Source organism: Myotis yumanensis, unplaced genomic scaffold (assembly GCF_028538775.1).
Source record: "Myotis yumanensis isolate MYYU_CA2020_CCGP unplaced genomic scaffold, mMyoYum1.0.hap1 SCAF_6, whole genome shotgun sequence".
Lineage (NCBI taxonomy): Eukaryota > Metazoa > Chordata > Mammalia > Chiroptera > Vespertilionidae > Myotis > Myotis yumanensis.
Window position 1 is genome coordinate 90,310,184 of NW_027223757.1, and position 12,505 is coordinate 90,322,688.

The following is a 12,505-nucleotide window of genomic DNA, read 5'->3' on the forward strand; positions in this document are numbered from 1 at the left end:
CACCAGGGGGCAGATGCTCCAACCAGTAGGCTAGCTTGCTGCTAGGGTCCAGCCAATCAGGACTGAGTGAGATGGGCTGGACACACCCTGGAGCCCTCCCTGGCCTGATCTCCCTGGCCTGATCATGCACCAGTGGGGCCCTTCAGCCTGGCCTGTGCCCCCTCACAATCCAGGACCCCTCGTGGGGTGTTGGAGAGCCTGTTTCAGCCTCATCCCGTAGGCCACTCCCCCTGGGAGGGCGCCAGACGCAGGGCTCATGGCTGGTGAGCGCTGCTGCGGCAGCGTGAGCCTCACCCGATCGGGACTGATTGGGCACGAGCCCGCGGCAGGCACAGTGGGGCCAGGATGAGTGGGAGCGGCAGGTAGGAGCTGCAGGCGGCGTTGGACTGCAGGTTTCAGCCTGATCCCTACAGGCCGCCCAGAGGGACCCCACCACCCGTGAACGAATTCCTGCACCGGGCCTCTAGTTTCTCAATAAAACTTTGTGGGGGGCAGGGGGAGGAGTTAAGCATAAGAGTTACCATGTGATCCAGAGTTAACATATGATACCACTTTTAGGTATATATCCAAGAGAAATGAAAAATGTACAGGAATGTTTATAGCAGTATGATTATAATAGCCCCCAATTGGAAACAACTGAAGTGTCCACCACCTGATGGGTGGGTAAATAAGATGCATTTCATACAATGGAATATTACTTGGTAATAAAAAAGGATGACATACTGTACTGCTCTATTCTACACATGGAGGAATCTTGAAAACATTATGCTACGTGAAAAGGCCAGATCAAAAGGCCACGTAATATATGATTCTATTTATACAAAATGTCCAGAATAGGCAAGTCCATAGAGACAATAGATTAGTGGTGCATTAGGACTGGGGGGAGGGGGCTTGGAGGGAAAGTGGACGTGATTGCCAACGGGTGTGGGGTTTCTTGTAGGGTGATAAATATATTCTAAAGTTGACCTTGGTGATGGCTGCACAACCCTGTGAATGCACTTAAAACCATTGAGTGGTACAATTGAAATGAGTGAATTTTATGTCATGTGAGTTATATCTTAATAGAGATACACTCTAGCATATTTTTATACATATGTGAAAGGCAGGCATCCCTGGCCTGACTTGCATGTTTCCTGTTTAACTGTGGACACGGGCTTTGGCCTGGAACAGTCGCTCTGCCCCTCACCGACACCAGCTTGGCATCAAGTCGCCCTCAGCCGCCTACTGTTGCTGGCCCTGCACACACTTGCCCGCCTAGTATTGCTTTCCTGCCCCACTGCACTTCTGCACAATCCTGTGGTGCTCCCCGGGCAGTGTCTGAGACTCGGCCTTTCTCAGGACCCCTCCTACCGCCAGGGCTTGGCATGAGCTCCCTTTCTGACCTTGTGTCCCAGAGGGCCTGGTAGCAGCTCCCGAGAAGAGGTCGCATGCCACTCCTTGACCCGGGGCACCGAGCCCCCCTTGGCCCCACTGGTGAGTCCTGGAGCTGGAGAGTCAGCCCAGTGCCCTTGGCCCCTTACCCTCCTGCCAGCAACCTGAAGACTCGAGGGGGTGCCGATATGAAACAAAGGCAGGGTGCCCCAAAGGACAAAACGGAGTATTTGGGGGTAGAGGGGTGTGAAAGAACAGGTGCCACATGTTGGTAGGGGAGGTGTTGAGCCTCTTCAGGGCCACCTGCCCTCGCAAGCATGGAGACCGGGTACTCTTACACAGGCTTTTATTAGGAGTCAGGGGCTGCTTCCTTCTCCTGGTCTCTGCCTGCCCCACCCATAACACCCCACCAGGTGGGGCTCGTCCATCTGCCCCTCACACCCACCCACCCCCGCCAGCTACACAGCAAGTAGGGAGAGGAAGGCTCTCTGGGAGAACGCCTTCCTGGCAGAGACAGTCAACCCAGACCAGGCAGGCGGGGATCTCCCCAGAATCCCCCCTCACTCCTGGACTGACATCAGAGGGGTCCAGGTCAGATATGCAGTCATCGGGCGGCAACCTGAGCTCACTGGCAGCCAGGCAAGATGTCGGGGTGAGGCACATGCCCTGCATCCTTCTCTTCCAGAGGGCCATCAGCCAAGAAGCATTCTATTTGGGGGGCTGGGGATAGGGTGGGGGAGATGGCAGAAGGGCAGCTGACCTCCTCACGCTGGGAAGGCAGGAGGCACACCTGGGAATAGCCTGGGACTCAGACATCTCCAGGAAGAGGCCAGGGGTCTGGGAGGGGCCAAGGGGTTCCTGGAGAGCCCCGAGATCTTCTGTCCCTAGAAGTTCATGGCCCCGGCCACGGGAACACTGCTCAGTCTGCATAGCTGAGGGACGGGCCACCTGGGGCAGGGGCACTCCTGGGACAGTGCCAGAAGCTGGGTTGGAGGTGGCTGCTGGGCCACAGAGCAGGACCTGCCTGGGAAGATGTGGCCTCTCACTTGGAGAAGGAGGATCCAGAGTGGGCATGAGGCCCGGTCCCCTCACCAGGCCTCGCCTTTGAGTAGTGACCTCTCAGAAGATTCCAGCCCACACCAGGGGAGGCAGTAGCAGCAGAGCCAGAAGAGGGCCCCAGATGTGACCAGGGCCGGAGTTCAGCCCTGAATGGACTTCAGGCCCTTCAGGGTCCTCTGCACCTAGAGGAAGGGAAAAGGTTTGCCTCGGCCTGGAGACCTCTCCCTGACCCCCCACCCACCCACCCAGCATGCAGGTGGGGCCCAGCAGCCAGGAGGCGGCTCCTACTCAGAGGGCACATGTCCCTCCTGGTGACAATCTGGACTCCGGAAGGATGGTAGGACGGACATTACAGGCCTTACCTGGCAAGGACGACCGCAGGGCCAGGGTTCGCCCGCCCGGGGCATTAGCGGTGGCAGACGTATTGGGAAAGTTGGGCAGGGCCTTGGAGAAGATGGGCCCGCTGTGTTCCTGCGTGGCCTGCCGTTCATCTGGCTCCTCCTGGGCTGGAAAAACTGAGGCCAAGACCTCACTGGGCGAAGGCAACTTGGCCTCAGCCTTGCCCTCCTCCTGGGAGTGGGGTGGCAGCCCTTGTGTCCCTGTCGGGGACACCTGGAGGTGCAGAGAATTCTCTGGGCTCTTGGAGGGCGTGCTTGTCTTGCTGGCCTCTTGGTCCACCCCTTTTGAGATGGGATCATGGGTCGCTTTGGGGGAGGTAGCTGTTCCCTCATCCAAGGAGAGCGGGCTGTGAGTTTCCAAAAACGAAGGGAACTCAGTTGTGGAGGACGGTGCAGCCTCAGTTGTCATGGAGGATGGGCCTTCTGTTGCTAAGGAAGATGGGGCCTTGGTCTCTACAGTAGGTAGAGCCTTGGTTGCCAGGGAGCCTGAGACCTCTGTTACCAAGAAGGATGGAGTTTCTGTTGCTAGGGAAGAGGAGATCCCCCCTTTCCTGGAGCCTGAGGCTTCAGTTGCCAGGGAAGGTGGGGCCTCTACATCTTCCAGGTGAGGCACCTCCTGGTCCTCCTCCGGGCAGCTCATGGGTTCTGCTAAGAGAGACAAGGCCGGGCATTACTGCTTCAAGCAGGACCCGTATCCCTTTGATAATAAATTCTACTTCTTGTGATTGACACGGTTGCTCTTCCACCACCTCCTTGTCCAAGTCTTCCTCTCTCTGCACTGGCATTTCCAGTTTTCAGCTGGATCCCAGCTCCTAACACGCCCACCGATCACCCCGCCCACCTGGCTTTTCCCATCTGCCCCCCTCCCCTTCCTTATCGGGCGTTACCCTCTGCTGCGAGGGTTGAAATCCATTCACTTGGAATGAGAGGGCGTCAAAATGACTGCACAAGGAGGGCAAAACGGGCTTGGGAACCCAGATGGGGTGGGCCTGCCGAAGGCCCCTGGAGGTCGCGTCCCGCTGGGCCCCTCCCCAGTCCCGGCACTGCTCAGGGGCTCCACCTTCCCTCTCCTTCCTCTCCCTCCCGACCCCATCCCGGACTCACCACAGAGGGAATTCTCGCAGCGGTACCCGGAAGGACATTGGGAACAGGGAGTCCCCTCCTCGAAGGGCCTCCTCCCCCTCACGTTCCCCCTGCAGGAGGCGAGGAGGATGCTGGAGATTGGGGGTCCCTCGCAACCCCTGACCCTAGCCCTTATACACACACCTAGACCGGAAGTGCCCCAACCAATTGGCTGGATCAATGAGAGCAGACTTACAGGTGCCCTCACAGCTCCCCCAGGGGCAGATACGGCCTGGGCTCCAGTTTACCCCCACCCAGCTCCTTAGACTGCATCCAACCCAGCCATCCGCTTGGCCCTGCCCACCCGAACGGCTCCCTCGGACTCACGGGGGCTCATAGTTGCAAACCAGTAAATGGACATTGGTCTCCTCAACGCCCTGGAGCTTCTCACAGAAGTGGGAGCCACAGCCAATCCTGTCTGTCTTGGCCCAGACCACCTGAAGGAGGGAGGGCAGAACCAACAGCTTAGCGTGGACGGAGCGGCCCCTGGCTGGTGCCTCTCTGACCAGCCTCTGCAGGTGGGGAGAGGAGCAACCCTGCAGCCGGTGAGATCCAAATCCCTGATGACATGCAGCTTAAGGACAAAACTCTGAGCAGGTGGCCAGGGAAGGGTGGGGTGGTGGGCTTGTCCTGAACGAAGACTCTCCCCTGCCCCCCACTGTTTCACCAGGCCTCTCCCTCTGAAAACCAACCCTTTGGATATACCCTTGTGAGTGCTTCCTGTGGGCTGTTCCCAGGGGCTCTTGCTTTTTAACAAGGGGTCTATCCAAGGGAATTCATTTCAAATGGGAGAATCTTAAACTCAGCAACAAGCAAACTCCAAGGAAAGAAACAGGAGAAGCCGTCCGGGAAGTGGGACTTTCCCAAATCACAAGGAAACAGGGGCCTGCCATCTCTGAGTACGGGTCTCCTGGCTGCTGGGAGTTCTGCCTCGAGTATAAAATTTAAGAAGTCAAACAGTCTTCGTGCACCACCATGGGCGGAGCCCGGCAGCTCCCCTCGCTGTATCTAAGCCTCGTCTGCCCAGGAGCCTCGCAAACTGGCCGGTTTTTGCTGTGAGTTCTGGCTCTGCCTGTGGATTCTGCAAACCCTCCCAGGACGGGGGTCTTTGCTTAAATCAGCTGAAGGGCCCCCAGGTACCACTGCTCAGCATCTCCCAGGCAGAAATGAGCACGTGCACGTGCACTCAGCCCTGGAGAACGCTGGGGTGAGGCGGGTAGCCCCACTCGTGCTGGGCACTGACAGCAATCCCTGTGGAGGATGGGGGGCGGGGGGAGGTGGCAGGGTACAGAGGGAGGGCTGCTGCACCCTCATAACTTCCTGATCTAGGCGGGTGATGTTGGGATTTCCTGCCCTAAAGATTAGCACTAAAATTACCCCTCAAATGCGGCACTGGAAAATGGAATTGGTGGATATGGGTGGGAAGATGGTTGGTTTATTTTTGTCTTTTAAAAAAAAAAACTTGTCTTTGTGTTATTGGTGAACAACAAATAAACATTGGGAGGAGGAAAAAGAGAATTTAGGAACCTGATGTTATCCCCACAACACACACCCTGTCACCTCTTATCTGCAAACTCAAACTTTCAAAATGCAGTGAGAATCCATAAGCAAAAGTGACTGCGAGAGGCAGGGACAAGCTCTCAGAGGCCCCGCAACCTTCCCTCCATGACAATTTGCTCTTCCTTCCGTAGTTTTTAAAAGCAAACAAAAATTTAAACAACAAAATGATCTATTCGCTTTATTTGTCTCTGGCAGATTAGAAGCAGCAACTTAGACACCATGAGACATGACAACAGAGGGACTGTGAGAGAGAAGGCAGAAGTGGGGGTCCGTGCTGCCGGGGCAAAGCAGTGCCCTAAGCCCGAGGACTGGCTGCTTCGAGCTTGGTCGGGGCGCCTGTGCCACAACTACCGGGCAGAAATGGCTCGGAGACACCCAGCCTCGGTCTGTTCAGCACCGGGAGGCCGAGGGGCGGCCTCGTTTTCAGATTGTGGTTTTTATGAACTGAACATGGCTTACTGGGTTTGAGAAGCAGACTTTGTCAGGTCTAGACAGTCATTAACAACTGGGGAAGGACGACTTTTATGAAGGGTCTAAGGGGGCTTAGAGTGTGGACTAAGGCGCTTGCGGCACGGGGGGTGCGGGGTGATGGGACAGGTGGTCCCGCCCCGCCCACTGCCCACGAGGCCCCGCCCATCGCCCATCGCCCGGCCGCCCTCCCGCCGCCCTTCGGCCTCGCACCTGCGTGTAGTGGCCGCACATCTGGCTCGGCTCGCAGGTGGCAGCGCTGAAGTTGTAGTACTCGCGCTCCACGTGCCACTGCTCCACCGCCAGCGGCACGTCCATGCCCTCGTCCGTGATGGCGAACAGGTTCTCCCCGCGCCGCCCGCGCTCCTTGTTGTGGCCCCACACGCACTGCTGAGCGTAGGCCTTGGCGAAGGCGGCCAGCTCCTCGTCCCACCGCTGCGGGGAGGAAGGCGAGGACACCTGGGCTCAGTGACGGCGAAGGGGGCCCGGAGGGCGAGGGGAGGATGCCCAGATCCCAGGAGGAGGAGAAGGTGGGGGTTCCCCGGGGCCCCTGGAGACCGGAGACCCTCCCCTCCTTGCTGGGTGAGTCTTGGCTGGGATCTGGCCCAGGTCTCGCTTCTGGTGGCTTCTGTGGGGGTGAGTGCCACCACCGGTGGTGGGGTTGGCTACACTTGGGGCCATTCACCAGCTGTGGGACTTTGGACCGATTGCCTAGTCTTTCTGAATTCTCATAGGGTGTTGGGAACAGGAAATGAGGTCAGGTTTGGGACAGTGTTCTTATGGATTAATATTAATATCCCAAGTGAAACTTGGCAGCGAGGCCCCTGCCTACCTCCCAGGGCTGCCTGAGCTGCTCCGAGGACCACACATGTCCAGTGTGGAGTGACACTCACCGTGGCCCTAGTGGCCCAAAGCATGTCCCCTCCCAAAGGCAGAGTTCTCCACTGGGGACCGCGGTATGACAGCAGGCAGACAGCACTTAGGTGAGGGGGCCTCTGAGGTTCTGTGTCCCCTGCTGGGGGCACAGCTCAGAGTGGGTGGGAAGAGGGACTAGCAAGGCATCTGACCAAAGGGCTGAGGAGGGAAGCCTGGATCCCATTAAACTTCGTTCTGGCTTCTCCTGGAAACCATTGCCTGGCCGAAACTCCTGCTCCACCCTCCGGGGGCCCATCCAGCTGTGGGAGCCAGGCAGGCGTAAAGCACAAGAGCTGGGGCGGCTCTAAGGAGAGAGGGCTGTGTGTCCACACCCACTCCCCACGCTCACACGGTTCTCCGTAGCCGCTGCCGGGGGCATGGATGGGAGCACTGGTCTGGGACAGCCCGGCTGCGTGACTTTGGGTGAATCCCTTTCCCTCTCTGGGACTTTTTGTCTCAAATCACTGGTCCCTGCAGTCCTCCCAAACTCTGGCAGTAGTGGGAGGTGGGGAGTGGTGAAGGGGCAGGGTGCTGGGGACAAGGACCAGGGCACTGGGATGGCCTGCTGGACCGCAGACTAGACTGTAGCTCCTTCAGGTGGGGCAGTGACGCATCCCCACTGCCGGGCACAGGGCTGGCACAGCAGGGGTCTGTCAACCGTTGATGACCGAGACAGGACCCTGCTTAAAGCAATCTCTGCTGCAGAGCCACTCGTTTCCGTTCTGACTAGATGCCTGGAGTCCCACCATTAGAGTCACTGCTCTGGGACTTAAGGCTTCTCAGCGGTCCAGAGACCCCGGGGGAGTTTTAGGAGTTACAGCACCCGCCCCCACTGGCCACATGGTCATCATGTGAAAACAAGTCCATTCATCTACTCACTCACTCACTCACTCATTCAGTCAACAGTTCTGGGCACCGTGCCAGCCCTGAGGCAACAACAAGGACCAAGAAGCCCAAATTCACATGGTCATAAGCCATTAATTGGCCCACCGTGTGGTGAATGACAGATATGCAAGGGGTAGTACGGAGGCACCAAAGAGGGCCATTTAGCCCGACCTGAAGGCGGGGAAGGAGACAGTAGCCAAGAGTTCGAAGGTGAGGCTTGGCCTGTGGAGAGGGAAGAGCGACCTGAGAGGAAGGAGGAGCCGTGCTCTGACTGGGAAAGACAAGCCGTTCGGTTACTGGAGGAGAACATGGGCAGGAGCGGAGGCTGGAGGTAGAGGGGCCCGGGCACACAGAGGGCCTTCTCGGGGCTGGAGCCTTGTCCTGGGCTCTGGAGCCAGTGCAGGGCTTCGAGGGGGGTCAGGCCTGTGTGCTGGGCCGTTCATTCTGCCAGTGCAGCCCGAGCCTGGGAAGCAGGGAGAGGCTTAGTCCTGGGAGAATTGGAAAACTGAGTCAGGTTGTGCCAAAGAGATCGGGGAGGAGGTAGGATTCAAGGAGAACGGAACCTTCTGGTGGTAACGATGGTTAGATGTGGAGGCTGAGGGAGAGAGAAGAGTCCACAGTAACCCACCTGCCTCACCCCCGAGCATTCCCTTTTGTCCATCAAACACTTACTGAGAACTTACTAATTGTCCGGCACTGTTCTAAGCGACTTCCACATGTTTACTCATTTAATCCTTACAACCACTCTACAAGGGGACTGTTCTGTTATCATCCCCAATTCACAGATGAGGAGGTTTGAGGCACAGAGAGTCTAAGTAACTTGGCTGAGGCCACACAGCTAATAAATGGCAAAGTGAAAATTTGAGCCTGGCTGGCGTGGCTCAGTGGCTGAGCATCGACCTATGAACCAGGAGGCCCTCATTCAATTCCTGGTCGGGGCTCATGCCCAGGTTGTGGGCTCCATCTTTCATGGTGGGGTGTGCAGGAACCAGCTGATAAATGATTCTCTCTCATCATTGATGTTTCTCTCTCTCTCTCTCCTTTCTTCTCTGAAATCAATAAAAATATATTACAAAAAAAAAAAAAAGATTTGAACCCAGGCCTTTTGGCTCCAGAGTCTCTGCATTTACCACTGCAGAGTTCACCTGAGCCGTGTGCCCCTCAATGCCCAGCTGCTTCCAGGAATGTTGCCCCACTGAGGCCCATCTCTGCAGGCAAAGCAGCTCCCAGCCTGCGTAGCCCCAGCCTCAGCCAGCAAGGCTGGGGGCATTAAGGTTCTGCAGACGGGAACCTGGGACCCAACGATGAACTCAGGGGCTCAGGCAGAGTTGTTGGCAGAGCTGGTACCAGGCTCCTGGTTTGTGTCTGCAACCCCTGGTGGCCCCGGCTGACAGGGCCTGAATGGAGGTGCTGTGTGTGTCTGTAGAGCCCCTCCAAGATCTTTCTCCTGTGTCCTCCTGTCTGGCCCCCTGGGCAGGGTTGCCAGCCCCTCATGATAGATCAGGAAACAGGCCTTTGATGGTAAAGGGGCCGCCACAGTCACTTCGCCAGACTGGACTCGACTGTTAAAACGCCGGTCTTGGACCCCCAGGCTTGCTGCTGTGGTCCCCAGAGTGACCTTGCTCTCGGGGGCCAGTTATGGCTCCTTGGACACTGCCCATCAACCCGCCAGGCCGCCTGAGGGTGGCTGGAGGGGGTGGCCAGTCCAGTCCTCAGGGAGAGCAGGAAGGAGTGAGTTTCTCACTTTGTCTCTCCTAATCCTGATGGTGAACATCCTGCCCTAACTGCCATCAGTAACCCTCCCTTTGTGATGGGGTAACCACCCGGTGAATGGCTCTGTCTTCTGCAGGCTGTCCATGGATGTTTACTCCAGCAGCACGTGTTGCTACCTGTATATAACAGTATTTTTTACATTTTCAAACTTCATGTAACTATATCCTAATATATATGTGTCTGAGATTTCTTTCTTTTTTTTGTTAATCCTCACCAGAGGACATCTTTCCATTGATTTTTAAAGAGAGTGGAAGGGAGAGGGAGAGACAGAGAGAGAGAGAGAGAGAGAAACATCGATGAGAGAGAGACATATCGACTGGTTGCCTCCCGCACACGTCCCGACTGGGGCTGGGGATCAAGCCTGCCACTCAGGGATGTGCCCTGGACCGGAATTGAACCCGAGACCCTTCGGTCTATGGGCCAACACTCTAACCACTGAGCAACACTGGCTAGGGCTGAGGTTTCATTTTTACCCCAACTCAAAATTCCATCTACGAGACCCGGGCCATATTGATACACGTGTGACTCCAGTTATAACCTCGCTTCACAGAAGAGGAACTGAGGGTCCTTCCTAGGTTAAGGGACTCACCCCAAGTCCTGGGTCATGCAAGTGGCCGACAGAGTCCTCCCCGCCTACTTCCTGTGCTAGCCCACCTCACTGCCCGGCTCCTGCCGCCCTGCTTCCTCTCCTCCCCTCCTTGAAAGATTGTTGTCACCAAGGTGTCCCCACCCCCACCCCAGCGACACATGCATCTAAGGAAGTGCTGGGAAAGGGCCACTGGAGGGGAGCTGGGGCGCCCAGGCCCGGCTCTGTCGGCTAGTGACCTGCAAGCCCCTGAAGGCCCACCCTGTCCCCTAAGCCGGCTTCCTCGTCGCTATAATGGGGCTGCCATGGGCCCTGTGAGTCATATAATTTCAGAGACTCTGTCACTGGCAGGAGAGGTGAGCCTCTGAGACAGCTTTGGCTACGGGATAGGAGGGATTGGTGGGGGGCCCGGCCCGGCACCCCTTCAGTCCTGGCAGGTGGGCGCCTCTGACCACACTCACCATTTGCAGCATGTTGGCGGCGGGTGGGGACGACTGGGCCCGGTAGAGGTTGTGCAGGTCCACCATCGTGCGTCTCTCCTCATCACTGAGGGCTCCGGCGGGCCCCGGGGTGGCCCCCAGCAAGAGCAGCGGCGGCAGCAGCAGCGCCAGGAGACTGCGGGAGCTGTGCATGGTGGCCAGCCCTCTCTGCCTCTGCTGTCCAGGGGTCTGGCAGCTGGATTTAAAGTCCCTCCCACACAAGCACCACCCTGGCTGGGGCGGCGGGAGGGGCTGTCTGGAGGCCCAGCCGGCTCACACAATGTCTCGGGGAGGGCTGGGTGCTTGGGTCCCGACCAGGGCTGGGTTCACTCCCAGGATAGAACTCCCCTCGGAGTCCTGGGCAAACGCCTCCCTTCTCTCGGTAACGGGGCTCCGGCCAAGCACCCTGAGAGTGCCACAGCCCATCCCTCCTGGTGGACAGGTCCTCCCGGGCCCCCAGCACAGCACCCTCTGCAGAGGTCACACCCACGGGTGCTGAGGACAGAGCGGAGGAGGGCACCCGCACAGACCCACACTCAGAGGACTGGATGAGAAGAGGAAGGCACAGGTGGCGTTGGAAGGATGGAGGAAGACGAGGTGTGTTTGGTAAAGGTTGAGCCAAACTACGTCTGAATCTTGGTTCTGCAGCTTTGCTAGCTGTTTTTGGCAACTTCCTGAACTGAATCAGTGACAGTAATCATACCGGTCTCACAGGGCTGGCAGCAAGGTTCAATGAGATCGAATACACGTAAAGCACCCAGTGCGGTATCTGGCACGTAGTAGGCCCTCCATAACAGTAGACAACCACCACCCACAGGCAGGAGCCTGGCCGGCTCCCAGCCCCAGGGGGAGGCAGACGCTTGCTTACTGGCGGAGGGACTGGCTGCGTCCCTCTCCAGCTGGGTCCTGTCGCAGGGCTTTTCTATGGATAGAATGCCGGCTCCCATGTGCTCTCTGGGAACGCTGGTGCTTGAGGTGCGCCTTTGGAAGTGGGGTGCTGGGGTCACTCCTGCTTGGAATATGTAGAAAATAAAATACGTTCATTTTTCAAATCCAGAGAGCAGAAACGCAGTGGGGTGATGAGCTGATGAGCAGGGGCTCCGAGGGGAGGGTATTGGAGGGAAGGAGGCCCCGTGGGCAAGCGCTTGGACGGGGCGACCATGCAGGGCGGGGCTGAGGTCTTGGCCTTCATGAGGCAGGCAGCTGGAACCAGTGCTGTGGAGCTCGGCTGGGATCCGCGAAGCCTGCACGCTCAGTGAATGGGGACCAGGAAGAAGTCTGTTTACTGGCTTTGGAAGATGCAATAAAACCTGTCACTGCTCAGATCTCTGAGTAAAAACAAAAGCAAAAACAAAATAATATGATTCAATCACAAAAAGACGATTAGAACTAATTAAAAAATTCAGCAAAGTCTCACAATACAAAACCAACCCACAAAAGAAGTTGTGTTTCTATACACAACAATGAACAATCCAAAAAGAAAATTAATAAAATAGTTCCAAACCTGGCCGCATAGCTCAGTTGGTTAGAACGTCGTCCTGATACACCAAGTTTGTGGGTTTGATCCCCGGGTCAGGACACAACTAAAGAACACATAAGTAAGTGAAACAACAAATCAATGTTTCTCTCTCTTATTCTCCCTCTCTCTAAAAATCAATTAAAAAAGCAATTGGAAGTTTGAAGAAATATATTATTTTTTAAAAAGAAAACGATTCTGCCCTAGCTAGTTTGGCTCAGTGGATAGAGTGCTGGCCTGCGGACTGAAGAGTCCCAGGTTTGATTCCAGCCAAGGGCACACGCCTGGGTTGCGGGTTCAGTCCCCTGTAGGGGACCTGCTGGAGGCAGCCAATCAATGATTCTCATCATTGATGTTTCTTTCTCTCTCCCCT

At 56.7% G+C, this 12,505-nt stretch overlaps 1 protein-coding gene across 2 annotated transcripts; it reads right to left on the reverse strand.

The window, feature by feature from the left end:
* Positions 1–524: 524 nt before the first annotated feature.
* On the reverse strand, positions 525–10,775 carry PI16 (peptidase inhibitor 16). Of its 2 annotated transcripts, none has more exons than XM_070419418.1 (6): positions 10,599–10,775; positions 6,192–6,413; positions 4,278–4,387; positions 3,933–4,021; positions 2,793–3,473; positions 525–2,612 (listed from the first exon to the last, which is right to left on the reverse strand). In XM_070419418.1, exons 1-6 carry the CDS (start codon positions 10,767–10,769, stop codon positions 2,491–2,493), a joined length of 1,395 nt encoding a protein of 464 aa, XP_070275519.1. In that variant the 5' UTR covers positions 10,770–10,775; the 3' UTR covers positions 525–2,490. The 2 variants fall into 2 exon arrangements, with proteins under 2 accessions (XP_070275519.1, XP_070275518.1); XM_070419417.1 differs by having other exon boundaries at positions 526–2,612; positions 2,793–3,476.
* Between the last annotated feature and the right edge of the window lie 1,730 nt (positions 10,776–12,505).